This window comes from Callorhinus ursinus, unplaced genomic scaffold, assembly GCF_003265705.2.
Source record: "Callorhinus ursinus isolate GAN/ISIS: 27379988/994484 unplaced genomic scaffold, GSC_fseal_2.0 scaffold48, whole genome shotgun sequence".
NCBI lineage: Eukaryota > Metazoa > Chordata > Mammalia > Carnivora > Otariidae > Callorhinus > Callorhinus ursinus.
Genome location: NW_027397110.1, coordinates 9,925,496 through 9,953,404, shown reverse-complemented (window position 1 = coordinate 9,953,404; position 27,909 = coordinate 9,925,496). Strand labels below are relative to the sequence as shown.

Sequence of the window (27,909 nt, the reverse complement as noted above, 5' to 3'; positions counted from 1 at the left end):
ATGTCACCACCAGCGCAGCCAGAGTGGAAAGCTGATTCATCTGAGGTCAGGAGGGACCTCTGGGGAGGAGCGGCTGACCCAGGTCTTGGAGAGGGAAGCAGAACGAGGCTTGGGGTTCCAAGGTCTGAGACCCAGAGCCCCACCGGACAAGGGCCTGCTTCCTATTGGTTCTGCCCACAGGGGCTCCACCCACCACTCTTCTAATGGGGCGGGAGGAGATCCCTGAGCCTACACAGGGGCAGAGGAGAACTCTGAAGGACCAGTCGACAGGCTCACTACATGGCGGAGTATACACCTGGACTGATGGGGGTGGGGTGGGAGCATGAAATCTCCCTGGCAGGCGATGGGGGAAGGGGATAGTGGCAGATAGAACGACGGAGTTCAGGGGCGTTTTGGAGTGGTGAGAGACTGGGTCAGGGGAGGGCCTTGGATCAGGCCATCTGGGGGTGCTTTGGGGTCAGCGGGGAAACTGCCCGATTGGCCTGAGGTTGGGGGGGAATGCCTGCCCGAAGTTTCAGGCAGGAGAGGTGAGTGGGTTTAGGGAAGTCAGTGTTGGGGATCTGCACGTCCTTAGGCCAAAGAGTGGGAAGAGGGCAGGCTGGGAGAAAGGAAAATTCCAGGTGGGCAGCGTGGTGGAGGTAGTCGGGTGGAAGACGTCATTGTGGAACGGGCGAGTTCGCAGTGGGTGAGGGGTCCAGGGGCTGTCCCGGAGTTCTTTGAGGGGTTCCCGAGGAAAAGCGGTGACCGCGATCGCCCAGCAGAGGGGCTGCGGGGTGTCCGGCCCTCGCGCGGGCGGGGGCGCGTCTGGGGGCGGAGCCGCCGCTGGGTGGGGCGCCAGGCCCCCGGGGCTCCCGGCGGCGGCGGGCGGGGACCGAAGCCAGCGGGACGCCCGCGCCTGCGGCCGGCCCACAGCGAGGGGGGCGGGCGGCGGTGAGTAGGCGGCGGCCGGCCGGGCCGGGCCACGCGGGCGGCGGCTGCTCGGGCAGGTCCGGGCAGGGCCGGGCGGGGAGCAGCGAGCCCAGCCGGGAAGCCGCGCCGCAGCCCGAGCGCGGACACCGAGGCCGCGGCCCCGCCTCCTCCCCGCCCTGCGCCCGCCGCCCGCGGGTCGGCGCCCGCAGCTCGGAGCGGCGCCGGAGTAGGAGCTGGAGCCGCCGCCGGAAACCGGCCGGAGTCGGGCCCGGGGGTGAAGCTTGATCCCGGCGGCGCCCGGAGCGGGTCCCGAGCCCCGCGCGGCTCATGGCGGGGCCGCGGGGCGCGCTGCTGGCCTGGTGCCGCCGCCAATGCGAGGGCTACCGCGGCGTGGACATCCGCGACCTGAGCAGCTCCTTCCGGGACGGCCTGGCCTTCTGCGCCATCCTGCACCGGCACCGGCCCGACCTGCTGTGAGTGCTGGGGGCGGGGGGAGGGGCGGCGGGCGGGCCGGGGCGCAGGGCCGCGCGGGCCCGAGCTGGGGACCCCCGCCCCCCTCAGTGACGCGGAGCTCGGGCGGTGGCAGGCGCCGCCCCCCCGGAGACCGAGACGCAGACCCTACCGACGGGCCCTCAACGACTCGCAGGTCACCGAGCACCCGTTCCCCCCGCCCCGGGGGACCCCTTCCCCACGAGGCCCCGCCCCCGCCCACTGGGACACTGAACCTGCCCCGCATACTGGTCCCTGCACCGAGGGCCCTGGCCCCGCCCACAGGGCACTGATTTCCGCCAAAGAGACACCTAGCCCTCCTTGGGGACCCTGGGCCTTTCCCGCACCACTCAAACAGGAGCACTGAGCCACCCCCTCTCCGCGAGGCACTGAGGCTCGGCGCTCTGGGAGGGGGGTCCTCTGGCGCACTTTTCTGATGCCCCCCTGCCATCTTGTCTCCAGGGCACCAGCATAGTGCCTGGCACAGAGGAGACCCTAGGTTGATAGTTGTTGGATGAATGGATCCTACCTACCTCCTACCTCCCACCCCAGTTAGGACACAGATCTGCCTCCCAAGTGTGTACCCACAGCGCTGCGGTCCTCAGTGGGGCAGGGAGGCTGAGGGAAGATTCCCAAGGTCTGACTGACAGCCCCCGCGGCGCTGCTCCAGGGTGTGAAATGGCCCCTTCTTGCCCCCAGCTGCCAGGTGAGGTTCTCATGGAGATATTTATTCAGACCCCAGAGCAGTCGACTTGGGGCTTCTCTCTCAGCTCCCCCTGCCTTGGACTCTGGAACCTCTTCATTTATTCACTCATTCACTCATTCATCAAACAGAGTGAAAATTAAGCTGGGGCCCACCATTCCTTGGGCTTCCTGTCTCATCGGCAACTTGAGACCCAGAGACCTGGTCTTTGCCTCTCTTGCCAACAGTGCCCCCGACAGGGCTCCCTGAGCCTGGCTGGGTCTGGGGTCTTTGGGTGTCTGTTCCACTGCAGACTTGTGCTCCCGCTGAGCACTGGACCTGGCAGGGCCCCGATGGAGGAGACAAGGGAGGAGAGAATGGCCTCAAGGATCCCATCTGTGTGCTACCGTGTCTGGGTGCTGGGGTGGGCCCTGTGTTGGGCCGTGGAGGAGAGGGTTTTGGGGGGGTGCAGCTGCAGAAGCAAAGGAAGACCGGGTGGAGACGTCCATGGGCGCCTGCCCGCTTTGGGGTGGGTGGCAGCTGCTCTAACACAGGCATGGGCTGGGGGTGGGGAGCTCAGGAGCAGGAATTGGAAGGCTGGAGAAGGGCGCCCAGATTGGACCCCTGTGTTGGAGCAGAGGGCTCAAGGGGCCTTCCGTTGCGGCTGCAGAGCAGGCAGTGAGGCAGGAGGCAAGGGACAGGGCCAGTGTGTTAAGGGACCTCAGTGTCAGGCTAAGGTGATCGGTGGACCTGAGCTGGCCAGCATCAAAGTGCAGGCTGTTTGGCTTCGTTCAGCAACTCCATGTTCTAGATGTGTGACCTGGGGTAAATCACTGGACCCCTCCAGACATCAGTTTCCTCATCTGTACAGTGGGGTTGATAATAGGATCTATGTCACAGAATTGTTGTGAGGATGATATGAGGTAATGAGCATTCAATTAACATGAGTTATTACACGTTGTGTGATTAGACAGTAGGGTGTGATGAGGGTATGTTACTCCTTCGTTTGTGCTGGGCCCTGCCTGGTAATGGAGATAGTAGGAGCCAGGTGCTCCCCCTACGCAGGAACACCCTTCCTGCGGCCGGAGGGGGCCACCTGAGCAGAGCCCCGTGGGGAGGGAGCACTGCTGGGGCCCATAGCACAGGGCAGGGAGGACCAGGAGATGCAGCTGGCCTGGAGCGCCAGGGCCTCTTGCTGGCTAAGGAGGGTGGATGGAGCCATGAGGAGCTTTGTGGGTTTTAAGCAGGGGAGGGCAGATCCCCTCCTGAGAAGAGATTCAGAATCATGATTAGACATTCCTTTGTGGAGCAGGCCAGTTCCCTGGCTACCAGCCCATTCAGCAGAAGAAAAACTGAGGCCCAGCTGCCACAAGAGGCATAGGGAGGATCTCCATGAGAGTAGGGGTAGGGTAGGGCCTGGGGGCAAGTCATCTGAATGGGTTCAAGCTCTTGGAGCTGTGGGCCCTGCTGCTGCTGGGGGGCGGGGTTTGCCATGCTGGGGGGCCTGGTTCATTGTTGGCCACCCCTCTGACCCCCAATCCAGGCATCTTTAAGCTCCCTTGAGGGCAGAGACCATGTGGGTTTCATTTTTGTGTACTTCATCTCCCCCAGAGCCAAATAGAACTTCCCGGGCTTTTGAAAACTCTCAGAAAATATCTGTTACCAAAGCCCAGATGTTGATTAGGGACAGAGATGGGGGTGGGGAAGAAGCTGCAGGAGAAACCAGTGTTTCCGGGGTTTTTATAGTTTTCACAGAATTTATTTTCCAGAATTTATTCATTCAACAAATATTTGTTGAGCACTTACTAAGTACCAGGAACTACACAGGGTGTTGGGGGCACAGGGTGAACAAAACGTGAGCCCAGCCTTCTAGGAACACTGTGGGGGAGACTGAAGTTAACCGCCAAGACAAGTTGCTTTTGTCTCCTTTGGTCTCTGAACAAGCCTTTGTTGCGGCTGGGCTGGTGTCCCCTCACCTGTTCACAGGGTCACAGACGAGGACGCTGAGGTTTAGAGACTTTAAATAGCTTGCTTATGGTCACACTCTTAGGCAGTGGCAAAGCAAGAGGGCTTAGGGACCCAGCTTTGGCTTGGGTGGGGTGGGGGGGGTAGGGGCAAGGGTGGGGGGAAGGGGAGGGGGGAGGGAAGTGGCCTGGCCAGAGGTGGCAAAAGGGCTGAGGCTCATTCTTAGTCAGCTCCCCTGTCCTAGATCACCCAACCTTGGGGCACCTCCCTCTGGGGTTCTCAGGCTACCCTTTCCTGCCTCGGCCCACCATTCATCGGTTCGTTCATTGTACCTGGACTCTGCCTGAAGCAGTTTGGGGGCAGGAGGAGGGGGGCATGCTTGCCTGCCCCCTTGTATCAGTGAGACCTGCCCTTCCCCAAGCCCAGACTCATCCAGCCCTCCCCACCAACCTGGGAGGGGGTGCTAGAGCTTCCCCCAACTTACAGATGGGAAAATGAAGGCCGAGAAGACTGCTGACCTGCCCCAGGTTGCATAGCCAGGCCTGGAAGAGCCGAGCCTGGGACCCTGACCTTGGAGGTGGTGCTAGCCTGTTCTGGTCTCTGGGCCCACCATGTGGGAGAGTCAAGGCTGCAGTTTTCAGCCATAGAAGGGCAAGGCATTGGGCGGGTGCACCTAGGAGGCTGCCAGCCGGAAGGCTATGCTGTTTCTGCCAGTTTCAGCCACTTGAGCAGCCTGGGGTGCTGAGGGGGAGGAAGGTGGACAGATGGAGCCAGCAGGCTGGCCAGGTATCTCCCGCCAAGGGTCCCCAGGGCAGACCCCACTGCCTCTCACCTGTCCCAGCTTAGAAACTGGGAAACCCTTTACTGCTCCCCCAAGGGAAGGGGTCCCCAGGAGTGGCCCAGCAGGTCGGTCAGATGTTGTCAGTAGCTCTGGAGTATGTATAGTTTCCAGTCGGATTCAAACTTGTTCTTCTGTTCCTGGCTCCATTAAACATTCGTCTCTGGGCTGGGTCAGGGATTCGGCAAGTTGGTGTGGCTCCTCTGGGTTTGTGATAGCCGGTGGAAGGTCCAGAACTGTGGATCCTCAGGGCTGGGTGGTTTCCCCTTTCTGGGTCGCAGTGTCCTCATTGGTAAAGTGGGGTCAGTACCTGCCAAGAGAGTTGCTATGAAAATAAACTCCCGACAGGAGCTCAGCACAGTCCCTGGCGTGAGGTCAGCCATCTGTGGCGGTCCCCGTCATTACAAACATTAGTCCTCGTCTTGGTTTTGTCTTTGCCACTGACTCAGGACATGACTTACCGGCATAGTGAGAGATCTTAGACTTGAAAGGTTGGATTTAAAAAAAAAAAACAAAAAAACTTGGACTTGAGCCCCGCCCCTTCAGAGTGATTTCCAGGCTCTGCCTGGGTGCCTGGGCGGGGAGGGGCATGAGCTCCTGCTCTGCGCCCACCCAGCAGGCCCGGCTCTGTGAGCCTGTGCTTGTTGCCTCAGTTTCCTCGTTGGCCATCCACAGACCCCTCCCCCAACCCTGCTGAGGCCCACGCTGGCTGGGATGAGGTCACTTCCATTCCTGCCAGACCCACACCCCTGCCCCTGTCACCTCCTCAATGCTTCTCCTCCCCTTTACCTCTTGCAGAGATTTTGATTCGCTTTCCAAGGACAATGTCTTCGAGAATAACCGTTTGGTGAGTCCCCAAACAGATGGAAGGCTTAGAGGCTGTGAGTGTGTGGAGGGGGGCGGGGTGGGCAGGGGTTCTGCAGAGTAGGAGCTGAGGTGAGGGCCTCCTGGACCGGCTCTCTGAGAAGCTGCTTTGCACTGGGGCCCTCGCTGCTCCTCTCCCCACCCCCCTTCTTCCTTCTGGCCCATTTATGCCTGGGGCACCCTGTGCGGCCAGAGCTGAGGGGAGCCCATAGCCCTGGACCCTTTATCCCACTGAGGGAAGCCGGGCCTGGGCTGCCTAACCCTGCCTCCTCCTCTTCCTGTTCCGGCCGCTTTTGCACCCCCCCCCCCCCCCCCCCCCCCCCCCCCCGCACCTGCCCCCACTCCCACCCCTGCCTCTCTCCCCCCACCTTCCCCCACTCCTACTCTTGCCCCCCCAACTCCCCCTCCCCCCACCCCACCCCCTGCACCTGCCCCTCACCCCAGGCCTTTGAAGTGGCTGAGAAGGAGCTGGGGATCCCCGCTCTCCTGGACCCCAATGACATGGTCTCCATGAGTGTCCCTGACTGCCTCAGCATCATGACCTACGTGTCCCAGTATTACAACCACTTCGCCAGCCCTGGCCAAGGTGAGAGGGGGCCAGCCCTTTAGGGAGGCTGGCCCTGGGCGTGGGGCTGGGGAGGTGCCGGGCTGCGGAGCCCAGAAAACAGCACATCATTTATTCACTGGATCATTCATTCAGTCGTTGAAATAGGGAGTGAGTAAGACAGCACTGTGCTGGGCCCTGGGGTTGCTGGCTGCCCTCGTGCGGCCCGCAGTCTTCTGGGCAGCAAACCCCTCAACCAATCACTGAACGAGACTAAAGGTAGACAAAGCAGGGTGCGCGTTCATTCGTTCATTGCTGTGAGTTCCCCTCTCTGGTGCCCCCCCCCCCACTTCCTGTTGGCAGACACTTCCCTGGGGCTTTTCCTCCAAGGCCAGCAAGTGGCCCTGTGGGGCTGTGGTGCAGCGTTGTCCCCAGAAATGACCTTCAAGGTCTGAGAACTGAGAGGCTGGGGACCTGGGGTGGGGGTTGAGGGAACCACAGGGTGCTTCTCTGCTCTGAGTCATCACTGGGTGGCTCCTGAGCCTCCCACCTGGGGCATCCTCCTGCAGGAATCTCTCCTGGGGACAGCTGGGCCTCTCCTTGTGCAGAGAAGAAATGGGCCCAGAGAGGAAGCAAGGAGGTCAAGGTCACGCCACAGGAAAGCTGAATGGCAGGACTAGAATCCAGGTGTCCTGACACCTGTGCTGCGTCCCTGGGGGCCTTGCCCCTCCCCTCTCCCGTTTTGGTCCTTCCCCTTGCCTCGGCTCTCCATGTGGACAATCTCAGCCTGTCTCTTTAAGAAAAAGTGTTCTACTAAGTCAGGGTTTTTATTTTTATTTTTCATATTTTTTCTTACTAAGAGCAAAACATGCTTACTGTAGAAAATTGAGAATGTAGCAAAGAGCATAAAAATTAAGATAACCTGTTACCTGCCCCCCCAACGAGAGATCAATATTATAGTTGAACAAATAACATTATGTGTGTTTTAGTAGAAATCAAAATGAAAGTATTTCCCGGCCCCTGAGTCTTTGGTGAGAGGCAGTAGGGTGGAAATTAAGAGCATGGGCATCATTGACTATCTGGATGACAATGGGCCACCATGGTCACCTGTCTGCCTCAGTTTCTCCTTTGCAAGGCAGATAAGAACAGTGCCCCATCTCTGAGGGTTGATATGAAGAGTAAGTGAGGAAGTGTGCACCTGTGTCTGGCCCTTATTTAGGGCTCAAGGTTCACATTATTATGACTCCTTTATTTCACTGGTTAGAGTGTAGCTTGCTTACCTAGAATCACAATTCAGTCTCACCCTCTGGAAGGTTCCCTGTCTCCAAACCCTAATCTCTTTCAACTAAGCTCTTTTCTGGAGGGCCACCCTTCCGGGGACCTGCGAGGCGGGAGGGGTGGGCCCCACAGTACTGTTGGTGGTGCCCGCTGGGTTCCTGGGTTCTCATGGGGCACCCCGGGCTGAGGGCAGCCCTGGTGGGCCCAGCTCCCCTAGCCGTGTGTGGGAGGGGGCACCCCTCTGGGCTTGCGGGGGTTCTTATTGATAAAGGTACAGTTTGTGCTTCTCATACAACTTGGCCTCTAAATGCAAACCGTTTGTGTCCCACCCACTGCTCCACCAAAGGAAACAGCAGTGTGTTCCCACCCTGGAGGCAGAGCTGGCTGTGAGACTCCCCCAGATGGTCCTGGGCTCTACTTTCTGGGCGACTAGAAGGATTTCAGGGGCGATCTGGACCAGACTTGACTTTCCCTGGACTGGGTCGCTCTGGAACCTGGCCCTGGCTAAGACACAGCACCATGCTGAGTGTTTGCTGGTGCCAGGCTCCATGGTGCCGGTGACCCTGGGCCCAGCCGCTGACCCTTCCTTCCAGGAGCCACGGTGTGGTCTGGGACCAGAGCATGAGTGAAGGACACCCAGCGGCTGTGTGAAATTGCAGTCACGGGGGGGCAGGGCGAGTGTTATCCAGATAAAATCCAGCTTCTTTTGTGTGTTTTTTTTTTGAGTAGGCCACATGTTGTGCTCCACGCTGGGCATAGGCCCTACTCAAAAGCCCTAAGATCGAATCCTGAGCTGAGATCAAGAGTCAGATGCTTAACCCCCATTCCAGCTTCTTAGTGGGGCCTCTGAGCGTCTCTCCCCACTTAGCTTGAGCCACTCACTGCCCCAGCCATAGGCATACTAAATTTTTTGTGTTTTGAATACATCATATTCCTTCTCTGCCAGCCTTTCTTCCTGGTGATCTTCCAGCCCCAAACTCCCATTTTCTGTTCCACATCTCCCACCCACAAACATTTCTTTCCTACCCATCCTCTGATCTTCACATTTTGCCTCCTCTAAGCAGCCTGCCCTGATTTACCCCAGGTGCTCTTGCGGCCCCCAGCCCTGTGGTGAACACATAAGACTCTGGTCAAAATATTTGGATCACCCCTCCCTCTTCCCCTGCAGACCATCTGTGTTTGGTTCCTGGCTACGTAGCCCCCAGCACCTGGTACTTACTCATTCATTTAACAGATATTTATTGAGCCCCTACGGTGTGCCAGGAACTGTGCTAGGTGCTGGGGAGAGAGCTGAGAATAGGAGGGAGAGAGAGGGAGAGAGCACAAATGAAGAGGTAGTATGATTTCACGGGAGTCCAGTGAAGGAGACAAAATGATGGGATAAAAAGCAGTGGGAGGATGAAGTGGCTATTCAAGATGAGTGGTCACGGAGGACCTCTCTGAGGAGGTGACATTTGAGCTAAACCTTGAACAAAGAGAAGAAGGAGGCCATTTGAAGATCTGGGGAGGAATGTTCCAGGCTAGGGGCAGCAGGGTGTGCTTGCGTGCTTCAAGGGACTGAGCAGGAAGGAGGGGATGACAGAGGGGTGGTGGGGAGTGGTACTTGATGAGGCTGCGGGCTTCCAAAATTTCTGGCTATGACTCATCACACACATTCCCATCACAGTCCAAGTTCACGCACACATGTGTCACTGCAACAAGTTTCAGGAAACGGTTCTTCCCCCTTACCACACGTGATACAAGCCGGGGCGCCTGGCTGGCTCAGTAGGTAGAGCATGCGACTCTTGGGGTCGTGAGTTCAAGCCCCACGTTGGGTGTAGGGCTTACTTAAAAAAAAAAACAGCAGCATGTGATGCGTGAAGAGATTTTCTATTTCACCTTTTAAATGTGTTGGTTGTAACCGCTAAATTGATTTCCGGGTTTGCTAACAGATTGTGATCTAGTTTGGTAAATGATATTTTAGACAACAGTAAGGAACTTGGATTTTATTCCTAAAATCATCAAATGGTAAAATTGATGTTTTGGGGTATACGGCTTTCTGAATTTTCATTTTTTATTTTCATCCCTGGGGACAGAGTAGGTGCTGCGTGAATATTTGCTGAAGTAATAAAGGAGTGGAGTCTCCGAGGGGGCTGGTGGGCCGGGGTGGGTTCCTTCTGCTGTGAGGGCGTGCGGCCACACCAGCCCATTTTCCTGAACCTGGCGGCCAGCACCACGTGGTTCCTCTCTCTGCCTTCCCTCCCATCCCCTTACCCTGTGGGACGGAAGCTCCTGGTCCTGCCACTTGCTGGGCACCTGCCCATTCTGTGGTTGTACTGTTGCCCTAGCATTTCCACTGCCCGTGTGTGGTCAGAGTCACTGTCCTACTCTGTGGAGGCTCGGGGAGGTTAAGCAGCCTGCCCTTGGCCCTTGGCTTGGAAGAGGAGGTGTCTCCTGGCCTGTGTGAAGTGGGAGCCTGCTCTGGTCCAGCGGTGTTGGGTGGTCTTCCCAAAGGCCATAGCTGTGGAGTTCAAGTTGTAGGCTGGCTGGGGGCCTCCTGGGCCCCAGGGTCTCCACCTTCCTCAGGGTCTCTTTCCTGTCTCTTGGCAGCTGGTGTCTCATCACCTAGAAAGGCCCAGGCACCCTCCTCCCCGCCATCCGAAGCACCTACTCTGGCAGAACCAGAAGACAGGGCTCAGGTAGGCAGATGCCTGGCGGGAGGTGGGGGGGGGCGGATGAGTGGGTACCATTGCAGTGTTGATTCTTGGTCCTTTCCCCACTGGCTTTGGAAGTAGAGCCTCAGGCTGAGGGGGCATGGGCCAGATTCCGGTCCCATGCTGTGGGCAGGGAACTCCATTCTTTCTCAAGGGCTTGGGACAGGATCAGGAGACACCAGACCTAGGAAGGGGGCATCAGACAGTCTGCCACACTGACTTTGTCATCCTGGCACTGACAGGATTTACACATGTAATGTAGCAAATACTCCCCTTGATTCCTGTCGAGACAGAGCTTTTAGCTTCCTGGCGTGATTCCATTTTGTCCTCTCAACAACACTGGGGGGTGGGTGGTATGAGTCCTGTTAGATGAGTAGCCTGAGGCTCAGAGAGGTTTGGTCATTTGTCTAAGGTCAGTGTCCCGCTCCAGGATGCTTAGAGTGACACCAGCCCTTCACATCTGGATAGCACTCCACGGGGTACAGAGGGCTTTTTCCACCTGCTCCCTGACTTGTCCTTGCTGGAGGAGCTCCTGAGGGCCAGGGAGCCTGGCCCAGCGTGGGTGCCCAGTGAGGTGGGGCTGAGACAGGCAGGGGTTATAGGATTCCACTGGCAGGTGGGAACCCAAGGCCCAGGGACATGAGCAGCTGGCTCGGGTCACGGTGCTTGGAAGTGGAGAAACTGGGATTTAAACCCTGCTGCATCTGTAGGAGGGGCTGCAGAGAAGGCAGATGAGGTGGGCCTAAGACAAGGTCAGGCGTCAGGGGCCAACCTGCAGGGATGGGACAGGGGTCAGAGCAGCCGAGGCAAAGGGAGGTTACACAGCCAGGAGCCGTCTTTCTGGCAGAGAGGGCCCCAGAAACTGGAAGTCAGGATTTCTGTTTCCATTCTGACTCAGTGACCTTGAGCAAGTCTTTCCTCCGCTCTGGGCTTCAGTTTCCTTATCCGCCAAGTGGCGACTGTGTCCCTCCCTCTGTTCCTCCGGGGCTCCGATGATGTGCATTAGCACCGTGAAGCTTGTGTGCACTTGGGGGACAGCGGCTGCTGGGAGGGGAAGGGGGCTGTTCTAGAACAGGGAGGCTGGTGACCACGGCCCGGCTCCCCTCTGCCCGCCCCGTTCCCTGCAGGGCGAGGAACTGTTGTCGGGCAGCCTGTCGGAGCAGGGCGCCCGGCAGACCCCCAGCAGCACGTGTGCCGCCTGCCAGCAGCACGTGCACCTGGTCCAGCGCTACCTGGCCGAGGGCAAGCTGTACCACCGCCACTGCTTCCGGTGAGTGGCCGTGGGAGCCTGGGGGGCGGGGGGGCGAGCCCCCCCGCACCCCATTTCCAAGGAGGCGAGCTTCTGTGGATCCAGGCTCACAGTGTGCCAGGCACACTGCGGGGCTCTTCATGCCAGAGCATCTTGCTCATCAACCCCTTTTACTGATGAGCCAACTAAGGCTTAGTGAGGGGAGAAGCCGCGTCAGTCACGGAATCAGAGGAGCTGAGCTCAGGGGTTCTGCCTCCCACGCCGGAGCTCTCTGAGGCCAACGACCCGATGACGATTAAGGAGCTGCTTTAGAAGCCCTTGAAAAAAGAAAGGATTTTTTAAAAAATCACAATAACAACTTGCTTTCAATGTGTGGCTCCCGGAAGAAGCCAAGTTTAAAGAAAATGAAGTAAGAGACAGGGAAAAGACAAATAACTTAGAACATGTATGAAAACATTTTTTAAAAAATATTTTATTTATTTATTTGAGAGAGAGCGTGAGCAAGAGAGAGAAATCAGGAGCGGGGTGGCAGCGACAGAGGGAGAAGGAGAAGCAGACTCCCCGCTGAGCAGGGAGCCCCATGCAGGGAGCCCGGGATCATGACCTGAGCTGAAGGCAAACACTGAACTGACTGATGCGCCTCTGAAAACATTTTATATGTTGCAAAAGAGCAATCAGAAAATAATCAAGGGTGGGCGCCTGGGTGGCTCAGTTGTTAAGCGTCTGCCTTTGGCTCAGGTCATGATCCCAGGGTCTTGGGATGGAGTCCCGCATCAGGCTCCCTGCCCCACATCAGGCTCCCTGCTCGGCAGGGAGCCTGCTTCTCCCTCTCCCACTCCCCCTGCTTGTGTTCCCTCTCTCGCTGTCAAATAAATAAATAAAATCTTAAAAAAAAAAAAATAGTCAAGGGAAGCCAGCGACTGAGTTCCAACATGCATTCGACTATGGGTTAGCATGACTATGGGTTAGCATGTGGGTGTGTGTCTGTGGGTGTGTGTGTGTGTGTCTCTGTGTCTCTGTGTGTCTGTGTATGTCTGTGGGGGTGTGGTGGCCAGGCCTGGAACCCCAGAGGCCTGACTGCAGAACTGAGGTGTCACGAGGGCAAAGCTCAAGCAGGGGCATTGTCATACTAACACATTCACATTTGGCCATGAGGACAGCATTTTAAGGACTTTTTCCAGTGACCCCCAGTAAGAAATACATTTGACACTGTGACCAGTTGTGAATACACACCTGAATAAGACCCCACATAAATAGATGCACAACTGGAATCAGTATTTCCTCAAACAGTATATTCTTAGTTGTGCGATACACTCCGATATGTTGTATTTTATTCTATTTCATAAAAAACAAAACCAAAAAAACCTTGCTTGGTTGACAACAACTCAGTCGGTTTCCTGAGCCGCTGGTGACCGACGGCCCCGGCACTGGCTGGTACCTCCGTGTGGGGGCAAACCTTTGCTTCCTCTTATAGCACAAACTGAAGGCATGTTTCACAATTTATGTTGCTTGATTTCATGTGATTTTATTGTTCTGTGCTTCTGGCGGTTACCTGTGGGTTGCCTCCTCCTGTGGGAAGTCCGGGGTACAAGATCCAGGCTGGCATACGCAAGGAGGGAGGGCAGGAACAGCGGGGGCTCCTGGGGGAGGAGGAGCCAGTGTCCCAGGCCGGGTGCCCGGCTCCGTTGAAGCCCCCTCCCCACCTTCTCCCTGGCAGGTGTCGGCAGTGCTCCAGCACCCTGCTCCCCGGAGCTTACAGAAGTGGGCCTGAGGAAGGCACCTTTGTGTGCGCGGAGCACTGTGCCAGGCTGGGCCCCGGGGGGCGGTCGGGGGCCAAGGCCGGGCCCCATCTGCAGCCAAAGCAGCAGGAACTTGCAGAAGAAGTCAGGGATGTGGACGGAGGCGGCACGGGTGCTAGTGCGCCCGCAGAGGCTGAGGTGGCTGTCCCCAAGGCCAGCCCCGAGGCCCGGCCCCAGATCCCCACCAAGCCCCGGCTTCCAAGCAAACCACAGGAACTGGGCAGCTTCCCGGCCGGCCGCCCCACGCCTGCCCCGAGGAAGGCCCCCGAGAGCCCAGCCCTGACACCCCCCACGCCCCGGCCCCGGTCCAGTCTGCAGCACGAGAATTTGGCCGAGCAGGGTGGCAACAGTGGCCTAGTAAATGGTGAGCAAGGGTCCAGCGGGGGCCGGGCACTTGCAGGGGTGCGTCTGGTGTTTAAATGCACGTGTGCATCGGGAGTATTCGTGTGTCCGCATTCTCTGGGCCTTGTTCAGCTCCACACGCACAGGGAGGCCCGCTCTGAGCCCAGGCCCTGGGGACAGATCTTGTTTAGGCCTATTTGTGCCTTCGAGGCCCTGCCAGGCTCAGCAGGGAGACAAGCACAGATAATAGAGATGTCTATAGAATGTGGAAGGCTGTTAAGACAGGGGAAGCAGAGGCTACCGTGGGTTTCATGGGGGACACTCGGGGGTCAGGGGAGGCTTCGAGGCTGAGTTAAGGCAGTGTTTCCTGTCCACGTTGGGGGAAGTGTCCGAGGGACACTTGGGTCCCCCCTTCTCGGCTGAAATGCTGATGGGGTTTCCAGGTATCCTGGCCTTGCCCCCATGACCATTCTTTACCTGTCACCTTTGGTGCTTATCTAATCTCCCCGAGTGCTGGGCGGTGTCAGGTGGGAGGTGAGGTGGCCCTGGCCACCTGGAGTCCCGGCTCTGCCAGGTAGAAAGGGAGGGCACACCGCGGCTCCCCAGTGCTCAGCTCTGCTGCCCAGCCCACAGCCGCCCATGAAGAAGGCCTGTCTGACTCTCCTTTCCCATCTAGGAAGGCTGCACGAACCCCCTGTCCCCAAGCCGAGAGGGACGCCCAAGCTGTCAGAGAGGTACGCTGGCTCAGAGAGGCTTTCCCATGTTGGAGGCTCTCGTGCTGGGAATGGGGGTGCCCCTGGGGTCTGGGGGGTGGGCAAGGCTTCCGTGGACACATGACTCACCGGCAGAGCCTCCCAAGGACATGCAAGGCTCACTCTGGGTGGGTGACGCTGGGGCTGAGTGCTGGGCCCACATCTCCTTCCCCGGGTCTCCCCTGGGGTCCCCACTCCTGTGGGGAGGAGTCCTGGTAGAGACAGTGCCTCTGGAGCCCCTAGACCTCTCCACGCCCCTGCTGCTCTGTGACATGGGAGACGTAGGCCTCACTCACAGAGCTGTTGTGAGAAGTGGCAGCTGGGTCTAGAAAGACCCAGAAAAGCTCCGCTGTGTACCTGGCTCAGGCCCTCCAGCCTGGGACTCTGTGTCCCGCTTGAGGACAGCTATTTCCAGCTATTCTTTGGAGCTGTGCGTCCCCTGGGTAGTCTCAGGGGGAGAGTGGGCCCCAGCTGTAATAGTAGTTAATGCTCAATGAGCACTTGCTGTACGCAAGGCACTGTGCCCATTGGAGCCTTAGAATGCCCTTGTGAAGGTTACTGTCCCCATTTCCAAGATGGGCGACTATGGAGAGGGGCCAGGTGACTTTCTCAGCCTCACACAGAGAGCCCCTGTGGGTCCTTTCCTGGGCCGGGCTGATGGAGGCTGTGATGTGAAGGTTCACTCTCCCCATTTCAGCTTTGGGCCCAGACTGACCCCACAGGGCTGGGGGAGAAGGGTGCAGTTTCTCATCCACTCTCTTTGAAACGGACTTAAAACTCTCCAGAGAGAGGAGGATGCTGCCCCCCTCCCCAGTGGTTTCTGCCTCTTCCCACCTCCGTCCAGGACACCAGCCCCCAGGAAAGACCCCCCATGGATCACACTGGTGCAGGCAGAGCCAAAGAAGAAGCCAGCCCCCCTCCCCCCGAGCAGCAGCCCCGGCCCTCCGAGCCGGGACGGCAGGCAGGTGGAGAATGGAGGCGTGGAGGAGGCGGCCCAGCAGAGCCAGGTGACAGGTGGCCCGGAGCCCAAGCCCTACAACCCCTTTGAGGAGGAGGAGGAGGAGGACCCGCCAGCTGCACCCAGCCTGGCCGCTGGCCCTGCCCTGGCCCACTCGGCCGAGTCCACACCCAAGTCCCTGCACCCCTGGTATGGCATCACCCCCACCAGCAGCCCCAAGACAAAGAAGCGCCCTGCCCCCCGCGCGCCCAGTGCGTCCCCACTTGGTGAGTGCCATCTCTGGGAGCTCTCCTGACAAAATGCTGGGTTTGGGGGCCGGAGTCAGCCCAGGGCTGGGGAAGGCTGTGTGGTGCAGTGGGGTCCCCGCCAGGCTGGGGGCCATGTGTGTCCTCACAGCTAATTCGAGAACACACCTGTGGGGTAGGTAGCACGCTCCCATCTTGCAGGTGAGGAAGGAGGCACAGAGAGGGGTTTGCCCAAGGCCTCACAGCACTGAGCAGTAGAGGCAAGATTTGACAGGCAGGAGGCCAGAGGCTCTACTCTATCCTCCTAACCCTCCGTAACCCGCCTCACGGTAAGGTGTCGTGAGGATGCGATGTGTGCCTCAGTGAGAGGCTCAGCACCGCCCGGCTCCTGGAGAGCATGTGGCTGGGGTTCGCTTGAGTCCTGCCTGTCTAGTCACTACCCTCCTGTCACCGGGCACCTTGGACCCTGACCTGGCTGTGTGTGACCTTGAGCAGCTCCTTCCCTGTGTCTGCCTTCAGTGTCCCCATCTGGAAGACAGTGGTGGTGGGCCAGCCTTGGGGCGCTGTGCCTCCCTCCAACCATGCCAACTCATCCAGGCTCGTTGTAGTTGTTTTTTAAAAAGATTTATTTATCTATTTGAGAGAGAGACCAGGAGAGAAAGAGAAAGAACGAGGGAGAGAAGGAGAGAGAAGTGGGGGGAGGGGCAGAGAGAGAGAGGGAGAGAAAATCCCAAGCAGATTCCTCACTGAGCGTGGAGCCCGACTCGGGGCTCGATCCCAGGACCCTGAGATTATGACCTGAGCTGAAATCAAGAGTCGGACGCTCAGTTGACTGAGCCACTCCAGGCACCCCCCCCCCCCATTGCAGTTTTTGTCTGTCACCATCTTGCGGACTTCTCAGGCCTCAGGCCTGGTCACCTTCCATCATGGCTGGGGTGCGGCCGCCTCCAAGACCTCAGCTGGAGCCCCTCGGACAGGGGGGCTGAGAGCACATGAGACATGCCTGGAGGCAGGTGCTCAGGTGGCCCAGGGCTCCCCGCTCTGGCCCCTGCCGGAACCCCGGGGCCCTCCAGCTATGGGGGGTGGGCAGCTGTAGGACGCTGAGTGCTGAGTCACACACAGCTGTGTCAGCCCCGGCCCTTCTCGGGCAAGTGCCTTCCCTCCGAGTCTGCCGCCTCATCTGGAAAACACAGATGGCGATGCTTCAGGGCATGGTATCCATCACCCACACGAGGATTCACGTGGCCCGGGCGGTGCCTGGCCAGGGCCGGCGCTGCAAGGGCTGCCGGTTCCTCCCCTCTCCTGCTGGTCCGACGCACAGGACGGGCCAGCCTGGGCTCTCTGTGCCCTCTCCTCCCCTGGCAGCCTCGCCTCCTCCCCTGGGCTTTTGCTTTGGGTCATATCAGACCTGGGAGGGGCAGTGGAGGCAGCGGGCACGTGCAGGAGGAAGTGAGGGGCAGTGCAGGAACCCAGGACTACAGATGTGCCCTGAGGTGGCGCCCCAGAGCCCAAAGGGTGGGCGCTGAATGCGGACAATTCGGCGGCTACTGACCTTGGTCCTGTCATGCCCTTGCTGCTCTCTGGGCCCCAGCCTTGTCCGCACATGGAAGCACTCTGTGGAGAGGGGAGGGTGTTGGAGGGGCTGTGCCTCCTCGCGGGGCGCTCATGCACTCACTTGTTTGTTCAGCTCTGCACACTGCCCGCCTGTCACACTCAGAGCCGCCCTCGGCAGCCCCGTCGCCAGCCCTCAGTGTGGAGAGCCTGTCCTCCGAGAGCTCCAGCCGGACCCCCTCTGGGGAGCTTCTGGAACCCCCAGTTGTGCCCAAGAGCTCCTCAGAGCCTGCAGTCCATGCCCCTGGCACCCCTGGGACCTCTGCCAGCCTCTCTGCCGGCTCCTCCTCCCTGTCCTCCTCTGGGGAACTGGTGCAGCCCAGCGCAGACCAGACACCTCAGGCCAGCCCTGGCCTTGCCCCCGGTACTAGGGGCAGCCCGGCTCCCCAGCCAGCCAAGCCCTGCAGTGGCGCTGCCCCCACCCCTCTCTTACTGGTTGGAGACAAGAGCCCCGTGCCTTGCCCTGGAACCTCGTCCCCGCAGCTCCAAGTAAAGGTGAGTTCTCCCCCTTGCTAAGAGCTGCTGTCCTGTCTGGTCTCGGCGGGAATGTCCAGGGTCTTCCATCTTTGCTAGCATCTGACTTCTTTTCTGACCTTGCTGTGTCCATCTGCCCATTCCTGACTCGATTCACTGAGGCACAGATTGATCTGTCCGTCTTCCCATCCATCTCCTCACCCGTCCACCTGCCTGGCCCTTCATTGAGTGATGCGTCTGGGCACCTGTTTACTTGCCTATCCCATGTACGTGCCCATCCGGGACCCATTCCCCCAGCCACCATCCATCTTCACATCCTTTCTTTGACGAGGCCCTGTTTGTGCCGAGGCTCCCTCCCAGGCCCTCCTTGCACTCCGTCTCCTCTCAGGGGCACCCATCTCAGGGAGCTCATTCTCCAGGTGACCTTTGTGGCTGTTCATGTAATTGTTCCTCAGTTCCATGCCGGGAAGCAGGGGTCATCAGGGGTCCAGGACACTCCTCTGGGCATCTAGTTCCTGGGGGCGCCTCTCTTGTAGCCATAGTACTTTCAGGCCACCAGGTTCTGACTGTGCATGTCTGTGCACACTCTGCAGCCCCTGAAGGCCCAAGGCTCGTGTGGCCCCGGGTGGAGGGTGTCAGGACAGCTCAGGTCGGGTGGCAGTAGTCATGGTCTGATGGACCTGACAGAGGTTAAGTCTGGGGAGCGGGCTGAGCTGTTGGTCCAGCTCTTACCTGTGCACCTTTCAGACATTTCACCTGCCCAGCAGCCTCCTGTCCAGCTCTGCTACCCACCTGCTGTGTGACCTTGAGAAGGCCCTGCCCCTTCTGTGGGCCTCAGACTGCTCTGAGGAGGCCCAGTGTTCCCTGGTGGGGGCAGGTGGGGGAAGAGGTCAACTTTGGACACCCCGCCCTCCACCTTCAGGCGGTGCCTTTTATTTATTTATTTATTTATTTATTTATTTATTTATTTATTAAAGATTTTTATTTATTTGACAGAGAAAGGGAAGGAGAGAGACAGAGAAAGCGAGAGCACAAGCAGGGGGCATGGCAGAGGGAGAAGCAGGCTCCCTACTGAGCAGGGAGCCCGATCCCAGGACTCTGGGATCATGACCTGAGTCCAAGGCAGACGCTTAACAGACTGAGCCACCCAGCCTGCAAGGCTGAGAACCCCTGGGGACTCAGGGGCCTCGGGCTGTTTGACCCTGCTGGGCCCCTCCACTTGTTTATTCAGCTCTGCATACTGTCCGCCTGTCACACTCAGAGCCACCCTCTGCAACCCCGTCGCTGGGGTTGGGTCTCTCCAGGTGCCGCCCTGTGGAAACCAAACCCCGTCTCCCTGCCATGCCTGGACTCAGGCCCTGGTACTTTCCCTGCTCCAGAAATCCCAGGGCAACTGCTAGCCTGAAAGAATCTCTCCATGGGCTAGTGCGGGTGAGCTGAGCAGGGCTCCCTCCAGCCTCCCTCAGCTGCTGGGAGAAAGTTGGGTAAACAGTCCTGGGAGCACTGCAGGCCTCAAGCGAGACCTTTCCATGGGGCCCATCACGACGCCTCTGTGTCCGATGAGCTGGGGAAAGCAGTTGGAGGACATTGGTGTTGCCCGTGGGGCAGGCGAGGCCCCGTCCCGGTGCTGGGGCTGTCTGGCTGTGCTGACCTCAGGGGGCAGGCTCTCCACAGAGAGTCAGACAGATGGAGGGCTGGGGTGCATGGAGCGGGGTGCAGCAGAGGGGAGGGGTCTTTCCTGGGGAGGGGTCTTTTCTGGACAGGGAGGAAGGAAGCTACTCTTTTCCTCCATCTCCTGGCCAGATGGAAGGTGGGATCCCTGCTTCCTGTCAGGGTGACACGGGCCAGGAGCTTCATTTCCCTCTCTGAGCCTGAGAGTCCCTGCTAGAAAGGAGTGGTTGTGAGGCCTGAGTGAGTGAGCATAGCCGTCTGGCCCTAAACTCCACGTCCTCACCACTGCCCCTGGTGCTAGACGGCTGCCCCGGCCCTAGCTTGGGCCCTTAGGAAGTGCATGACCTTGAGCCAATTAATTAAGCTCTCTGAATTTGAGTGTACTCAGCTATAAAATGGTATTACAATAAAATGGCATTACAATACCCATTTTGCAGAGGGGTTGGGAGAGCAAGAGCATATAAAGGTATCCAGTGCAGGACTGGAGGTGGGAAGCCCGTGGAAAGGGAAATGTTTGTCGAATGCCTCAGTGCACCAGAGCCGGAATGCTAGGGGTCTCTCTCTCTCTGCCTGGGCTGCCCCCTCCCGGCCTCCAGGCCCTAGTCCCATGTAGTCAGGCTGCTGGGGGTCTTACTGCCCCCCTCCCCAGACTTATCCTCTGCCATTCTCCCTACCTTTAGTCTTCTTGCAAGGAGAACCCTTTTAACCGGAAGGCGTCACCCACAGCATCCCCAACCACAAAGAAGACCACCAAGGGATCCAAGCCAGCCAGACCACCTGCCCCAGGACACGGCTTCCCCCTCATCAAGCGCAAGGTACCAGCCAGCAGCCTGCAGGCACTCAGCCGCCTCAGGCGTCCCGGGGACTCTTGAGAGGATGGGCTGTCTGGGTAGCTGCCTTTGGGGGTGCTGAGAGGGGCACTTGGGGGGCCCCGATGGGAAGGTTTAACTTGCAGCCAGGGGGATTTTGAGCAGACCAGCTGTTCTCAAGCTGGAGCGTGGCTGGTGCATTTCATTTGTTACTAATAATAGTTTAAGGATGGAAGCACTCACATGATACACTTGGAGTTAAACAGATTAGAGTGTTCTTGAGTTTCTCTCTCTCCTAGGGTCAACTCTCTTACATTGTGATATCATTTCTGGAGTGGTAGAGGAGGGGGGCGGGTTGCCACGAGAGGCAGGAGGTTGTGCGTCCCTCTGGGGGTGCCTTTCAGCGCTGGGGCCGGGGGCACGGAGGGGTTGGGGCCCCCCCTCCAGAGCGGCCCTTCCCCACACTGGGCTCCTGCACCCGGCCGCGCTGGGTTGTGGGACAGAGCCCAGGCCCAGGGTCTGTGGAGGCCAGTGCTGGCCCGTGAAATGTCAAAGCGCCCGGCAGCGGGCAGGTGGGACGGGTGGGCTGTCCTTCCGGTGACCGGGGCGTTGTCGGGCAGGTCCAGGCCGACCAGTACATCCCCGAGGAGGACATCCATGGAGAGATGGACATGATCGAGCGTCAGCTGGATGCCCTGGAACACCGTGGGGTCCTGCTGGAGGAGAAGCTGCGTGGCGGCGTGACCGGTGCGGGAGCTGCTGGGAGGGCCTGGTGGGTGGGGTTTAGGGGTGGCAGGAGCCTCCCTCCCCAACGGCTCCTTTGAGGGCTGCAGGTGCTGCCAGCCCTGGCCTCAGTGGGCATCTGGCTTCCAGAGGGCCGTGAGGACGACATGCTGGTGGACTGGTTCAAGCTCATCCACGAGAAGCATCTGCTGGTGCGGCGGGAGTCAGAGCTCATCTATGTGTGAGTCCTCCCCGCTCAGCTCCCCTGCTCCGCTCCCCAGAATCCGTGGAGTTCAGCACGGAGCATCTTCCCTGCCTTCACTCCTCACTGACGGCCCCAGGGCAGGGCAGTCGTGTGAGGGGTAGGGCTAATAGTTGGCTGTTCCCACCGTCTAGTTTCAAGCAGCAGAACCTGGAGCAGCGCCAGGCGGATGTAGAGTATGAGCTCCGGTGTCTTCTCAACAAGCCAGGTGAGCGTGGCCCCCCTGCCCCCCGCACTCCTCTGGCACCTGCCCAGGTCTTACCCTACCGGCCCTGATGGAGACGCACAGGCAGGCTCTGGGAACAGGGCCCGAGGCGGGAGAGGGCCAGGAGGTGCAGTCTGGGTCATAGCAGGTGATAAATAGGCTCGAGTGATGGCAGGAGAAGGAACAGCATGGCCACTGTGGGGGTGTGGCCTCATGTGGCATCAGGGAAGACAGGCTCTCAGAGAGCACCAGGCTCAGGAGCAGGCTGGCCTATCTCCTGGGACTTGTGGGTAGACAGGTCCCCGCTGGGGAGAGCCTTCAGGCTCCAGGGCCCAGGGCTGCCCCAGATGAGTGGGTGACAGCAGAAGCACCTTGGGGCTCATGGCCTTGAGGCCAGAGCACGGCCAGACTTCACCAGCGGTGGGAGGGAAAGTGGAAGGATCCCGTGCACACTGGCTCAGAAGGACTCTGGGGGTGCTGGGCGGGATGTTGGAGGGGGCAGCAGGAGGGATTGGGTGTGGAGTTACATAGTCCTCTGTTCTGCCGTGTTCCACCGCGAACATGCTGGAGGTGGGCCGGGGCTGGGGAAGGGGGGCTAGGCAGGTTTCTTAGCCTTACTGAGCCTTAGTGGCTTCAAGTGTAAGACAGGATGAAGGTACCCACCTTGTAGGGTATTCCTGAGTGGAAACACTCTGTGCCCCCCGAGGGGCTGGTGGTTGATGGTTATTATGTGGCTGAGTTGGGGTCTGTGGCCTTGATGTGTAGTTGAGCCACAGGTAGGCAGAGAGACCACAGGAGCCAGGGCTTTTGGCCACTTCCTCTGGCCCAGACCATGGGCTTCACTGTTTCCATTTCACAGATGAGGAAATAGAGAGCCAGAGGTTGAGTCTTGCCCATTGGTGGTGGCGCTGGGCTTCTAATCCCTGTCTCTGACTTGGCCTGTCCCAGCGCACGCAGCCCCTCCTGCCTGCTGGGACAGTGGCCCTGCCTCTCCACTGACTAGGGAACTTGGGAGGCTGGATAAGACCCAGAGGCAGAAGTGTCTCTGGAAGCCACTCCACCGCCCTCTATGAGTCATGGCCACATCTCCTGGAGTCTGGGGCACAGCCCCCACCAGAGGGAGCCACAGTGAGGCCCTGTGGCTGGAGTGGGCGCGGTCCGTCCTGTGTGTGCGCCCTAGGCCAGCCTGGCCCTGGGCTTACTGTGTTCCTTTTCCAGCCTTCTGTGTGATGGCTGCACGTCCTGGGCTTGTCATCCTGTCCCAGAGTTTGCTTTTGCAGGGTGGGACTGATTTATAAGGCCCCAGGTCGGTTAGGGACCCATAAAACACCATAAGGGCTGTAGCTTGGGGGTATCAAGCTACCCAGGATCAAAGACCGGCTCCACTCTTGCTGTGTGACACTGGTCAAGGACCCAACTTCCCTGAGCCTCAGTTTCCCCACATGTAGTGTAGGGACATGACCTCCCCAGGCCCCACATTTGGGAAGTAGCAGAGGGAGTTGAATTGGGATGGTGACTCCTGTGCTGTCCCCAGAACTATGCTGGGCCACCTGCTCCTGAGCTCTGGCAAGGTGAGGTGTACGGACATTGGAACATGACCAGGTGCGGGGGGGGGGGGGCCTCAGGATGTTTATTTCAAGATAGGGAGGTCTGTGGTGGCAGACGTTATAGAGGGAAGGCTGGTGTGGGCACCCTTCCCCTGGGAGCCTATGGGCTGGATGAAAGGGAAACTAAGGTGCAGGGGGGCCCTTGGGTGGTCCTGTGGGATGGCTCGGGTTCTTGAGAGGAGGCTGGTGGGGTAGCAGGTATATGACACCTCGGGGACACCTGGCTGGGCTCACCACCTCCAGGGTCCTGTCCCCTCTAATCTGCCCTCCTTCATGGCATTATGTGAAGATCCCAATATGCCACTTGGGTTACATTGTTTCTATTGCATAAGGACCCCTGGGGTCCCCTGTTACCTCCCCAGCCCTGCCCCGCTCTGGCCAGCCCACCCTTGGAGGCTCTCAGCAGGCCCAGCCTGAATCCTGCCTCCAAGAAACCATCTAGTGAACATTCGTTGAATGAATGAGCAAAAGCAGGAGCCCCTTTGGCAAGAGCTCGTCTCTGTTCTCAGAACATGTGTTGTGCTCGCCATCCCGGAGCCCCCTTGAGGGGTTTTTTGGTAGGCAGCCTAGTATCCTTGGTCTCTTCCTGATCAACCTTCATTTCCCCCAAAACCTGTCATCCCTCCCCAGGTGGGCCCTCCTTCCTGTCCTCACAGGATCCAGGATGGGGCTAGGTTGCAACCACCTCAGCACTTAGGCATTGGTCCCTGGCTTCCTGGGAAGGCAGGAGGGGCTTCCCCCGACTCAGTTCCCCAACTTTTCTCCTTGGGCAGAAAAGGACTGGACAGAGGAGGACCGGGGCCGAGAGAAGGTGCTGATGCGGGAGCTCATGGCCCTCATCGAGCAGCGCAACGCCATCGTCAACTGCCTAGATGAGGACCGGCAGAGGTGAGGTGGCTGGTGGGGGGGGGGGGGCGGTCCCTGCAGGACGGGCCCAGGACGGGCCCAGAACGGGCCAGGCCAGCCCTGCCCTCATGGCCAGCAACCCCAGCACACCCTCCCTCAACTTGTGGGAGGGACTCCGGCTGGAAGGGACTGAGAGAATATGTGTCCTTCCTCCTGTGGGACACTCAGCTTCCCTTTCTCATTTCAGGGAGGAGGAGGAAGACAAGATGTTGGAAGCCATGATCAGGAGGAAAGGTGAGGCCCCTCCCAGGGCTCTGGTCCACCCGAACTGTGGGAGGGCAGGGGGCAGGTTGAACAGAGGGTTGGAGCGGGCGCTCCAAGGATGGTGTGTGCAAACTCTTAGCCTCTCTCTTAAAGGGAGGGCCATGTGTGGCGAGGCAGGCTAGCCTAGAGGCAGGAAGGCTGTGGCCTGGGCTCAGAGGGTGGGCTATGGGGAGGGCTGGGGTGGGCAAGGAGCACTTTCCCAGGGCGGCTGCCTGAAGTCAGGAGTTCCTCCTCGATATCTGCAGCTGATCTTGGAGAAGTTTGTGGGTGAGGGGCACCTGGGTGGCTCAAGTCAGTTAAACCCCTGACTCTTGATTTTGGCTGTGGTCACGATCTCATGGTGGTGGATGGAGCCCTGCGTCTGGCTTTGCGCTTAGTGGGGATTCTCTCCCTCTGCCCCTCTCCCCACCCAGGTGCTTGCACACTCTCTCTCTCTCAATAAATAAATCTTAAAAAAAAAAAAAAAAAAAAAGAAGTTTGTGGGCTGAAACAGCCGTGCCTCCTGAGATAAGATGGTGCCCGGAACAGCTAAAAGAGCACTGGCCTGGGAGTCAGGAAACCTGGTTTCATCTTGGTTCTACCAGTGACTCATTTTGTGGCCTTGTGGTTAGGTCTGGACTCTAGTCAGGCTGCTCGGCTTCCAGGCCCAGCTCTGGAACTTACTAGCTCGGTGACTTGGAGCCCGTCATTTCAGCCGTGCAGGCCTCCCCGTCCTCGGCTGCAGCATGGGGGTGCAGAGTGTTCCCAGGATGGTGCACAGAACGCACTTCGCCCTGGGCCTGGCGCCTGCAGAAAGCTCAGCGGGTGTTAGTCCATTTCAAAGGCCCACAGTTGCCTTGTGAAAACTGAGGGTGAGGCGGATGATTTTTGACGTTCCTTCTAGCTCTGTCAGTGTCCGCGTCAATAAATCCATGCCATGCTTCCGAGCTCCAGATTGCTTTCACAGTTGTTTATTTCTAGATCCTTGCCAAATCACTGGGACAGGGGCATGGTCCCCGTCCTGTGGGCTCACAAAGGTGAAGTGACGTGCCCAAGACTCCAGATGAACTGGAGGAGAGGATCTGGGCCTTTGTCACTGCCCCTGGCCTGCCCCAACGTACTCCCCTTCCCCACATGCTAAGGGCTCCCCTTTCTCTTCTGCAGAGTTCCAGAAGGAGGCTGAACCCGAGGGCAAGAAGAAGGGGAAGTTCAAGACCATGAAGGTGCTGAAGCTGCTAGGAAACAAGCGGGATACCAAGAGCAAGTCCCCAGGGGACAAGAGCTAACAGCAAGGGCAACCAGCTGGGACTTCCACCCCCCCGGCGCATGCAGCCCCTGGGCTGTGGTCTGCTCACGGGGGGCACCCTGCTTCCCATCGGGATCGGTCCCAGGGAAAGATGATGTCAGGGGAGGGGGCCTCTGGGTGACAGCCTCTCCCTCCTCAGGGTCCTCTGGCTGGTCTGGGCCAAAGAATTTTCTTCCCTCTTCTCAGGGCCGCATGTAGCTGCGGCTCAGCCCTGCCCGGTCTGGTTCTGATGACTCCAGATGCTGTGACTGACCCAAGGAGCAAGCAGGGCCCTGAGTCCAGGGAGTGGCGGGGGCTGAGCACCCCTGCCTTGCATCCCACCCACCGCCTGCCTTGACGGGCAGCCCCTGGGTCCCTCTTCCCTTCTGTACCATGTCCAGATGGGATTGTTAGCTGTCAAATTTCTGACCCAAAGGTCCTTCCACTCACGCGGTCTGCCCGTGGTGGACCTCTGGCCCGGGTCTCCTGCCTTCAGGGCTCTGCTGCTCTTGGCAGGCCGCAGGCCTGGCTTGGCCGCACTGGCTTCTTCCCACCCCAGCCCTGGCTCTGAGTCCCCGTTTTCCTTCCCAGTGCAGGTGGCCCTGAATCTGTTTCTCCTCACTCAGGAGCTCTATTTATGAAGTCTAATTAGGTTTGAGCTTGTTACTGTGTCCTCAGACACGAATGGGCCTGATGGACAAATGCCTCCCTCTGTCCCTCAAAGCTCTAGGAGGTGCTTCTCTTGTCTTCCCTCGTTCCATCGGAAACCTCACCCCCCAGGAATTGGGGCTGGGTGGCCATGCTGGGCTGGGTGGGTGCCCTAGAGCTGAGTCCCCAGGGAGGGCCTCTGGGAAACAGGCCCCAGAGGCAGTTCTGGTCCCCAAGCATCAGCAGAGGGAGCTGTGCTTCACAGAGGTGCTAATCCTGGTTCCTTAACACACTGTAGTCTGACCCCTCATTTAGACTTGCCCCCCACCACCCCAGGGTTGGGGGATGGTGGGCCTGTTCCTGGGTATGGTCATAACCAGTCTGTCTTCTCACACTTGACTGTTGTCCGCTCTCTCCCGACCCGTCCCCCCGAAGGACTGATGGCTACTCACCCCTCTGATGGCCATGGGAGAGGAGGAGCCGACGGGGACATTTGCCTTTTCCCCAGGGAATGTGTCCAGCAGCCCTCGGTCAAAGCACTGTTGCTATAAGCTATCTCTGGGGCGCTCCAGGGCCCCCTCCCTCAGCACACCTCTGGGGAAAGTACGCACTGTATTAACTCGTGAGGATTTTCCTCACCAACAATAAATGGAGACAACCTCAGTTGCCAGTGCCCCGGAGCCTTGGGCACTTTGCCCTCAGCCAGGTCCGCCTTCTTCCCTGCCTCCGCCATGCCCTGTGGCCAGGCCTCTCTGGTCGCCCGGGAGGGCGAGTGGGGCTGTCCACGGCCAGGGGCCTTGGCCTCCAGGGCTTGCCAGTGGGCAGGACTCCTCCTCTGCAGGGAGGGGCAGCTCCCACCCCTGCACAGCCCCTGGTGGTCTCCTTCCAAACATGCCTGTTGACCTGGAGCTGGTCACCAACTCCAAAGGCTTTCAGGGCCAGGCAGGTCACACACCTGACCAGGCTGGGCGTAACCTGAGGGGTGGCTCTGGCAGGCTGTCTTGTGTCCGGAGACTCAGGTAGCAGGGACTGAGGTGAACTGAGGTGTCTATGACCCAACTCAAGGGGGAAGTTCTTCCTTCCTTAAGTCAACTGTAGCCTGTGGGAATGCGGGCCCAAGTGTGGCCAGACCTTTCCATTTTTCAAAAGAAGCTAGAAATCCAGACTCTGTGTGTGTGATTTGTAAATGTTGGCAACTAATCTGAATTTAAATCAAGGGTAGGCTGTGTTGTCACGGGTGGGCCCAAGGTGTCCTGGGGTTCTCCAGTTTGCTGCCTCGGAGCTACATGAGGGGGCCTTTGAGGTGGAGGAGAGCTGTCCTTATCATGGTATACCCTCTACCCTCGGGTTCTGGAGGGTATGTGGACACAGGCTTCCCATGGAAATGTTCCTGAACCAGCCCTTGATCTGGCCCCTTCTGCTTACCTGTTTGAGGCTGTGGGGCCATGTTCTGCAGCCCAAAACTTGGGTCATGTGGCCCGTAGGATTACACGAATCCCTCCAGGTGGGAGTGTTGGTTGAATTTTCCAAACTGTTTTGATGTCTGGGGACAGGAAAGTGAGAGAGTCCTGGACAGTGCAGGACTCATGGTTGTCAGAAGACATGGGGACTTCTGTGTGGTCCCAGGGCTGCCTCCATAGCCCTCTGAGGCAGGGCCTCACCCATGAGCAGTCGGAGCTGAGGCTGTGGTGCTGCTCAGCCTCCCAGGGCACAAGCTGGGATTGGAGCTCCAAAGCCAGGCTCTTTTGGTCTAACTCTCTCCCACCTTTGTGTTTCTGTGGGCTGTGGGTTGCGTGGAAAGCCCAAGAACTAACTTCTAACCCTGAGTGGTCTCCTTGCCAGTTGAATGACCTTAGTG

At 58.9% G+C, this 27,909-nt stretch overlaps 2 protein-coding genes across 6 annotated transcripts in view; one reads left to right on the top strand and one right to left on the bottom strand.

The window, feature by feature from the left end:
- The first annotated feature begins 44 nt into the window (after nt 1-44).
- On the top strand, nt 45-27,214 carry MICALL1 (MICAL like 1). 3 transcript variants are annotated; one of them, XM_025881805.2, is made up of 17 exons: nt 45-1,382; nt 5,682-5,730; nt 6,192-6,333; nt 10,159-10,247; nt 11,390-11,532; nt 13,229-13,674; nt 14,329-14,386; nt 15,249-15,628; nt 17,295-17,713; nt 20,044-20,178; nt 20,793-20,919; nt 21,046-21,136; nt 21,292-21,365; nt 23,743-23,857; nt 24,063-24,109; nt 25,283-25,341; nt 26,487-27,214. In XM_025881805.2, exons 1-17 carry the CDS (start codon nt 1,237-1,239, stop codon nt 26,490-26,492), a joined length of 2,526 nt encoding a protein of 841 aa, XP_025737590.1. In that variant the 5' UTR covers nt 45-1,236; the 3' UTR covers nt 26,493-27,214. The 3 variants fall into 3 exon arrangements, with proteins under 3 accessions (XP_025737590.1, XP_025737588.1, XP_025737591.1); XM_025881803.2 differs by having other exon boundaries at nt 46-1,382; nt 25,283-27,214; XM_025881806.2 differs by lacking the exon at nt 45-1,382 and adding an exon at nt 1,749-2,104 and having other exon boundaries at nt 25,283-27,214.
- Nucleotides 4,277-27,909, bottom strand: part of CUNH22orf23 (chromosome unknown C22orf23 homolog) — a 30,779-nt gene continuing 7,146 nt past the window's right edge. Inside the window, exons 7-8 of one of the 3 annotated variants that reach the window (XM_073882777.1) lie at nt 17,160-17,221; nt 4,277-5,193 (exon numbers count right to left, since the gene is read on the bottom strand). In XM_073882777.1, coding sequence (XP_073738878.1) covers nt 5,187-5,193; nt 17,160-17,221 — 69 coding nt within the window. In that variant the 3' untranslated portion in view covers nt 4,277-5,186. Of the gene's footprint in view, nt 5,194-11,751; nt 11,829-16,665; nt 16,788-17,159; nt 17,222-27,909 lie in introns of those variants that run through there. The other 2 variants (XM_073882776.1, XM_073882778.1) reach the window with 2 other exon arrangements.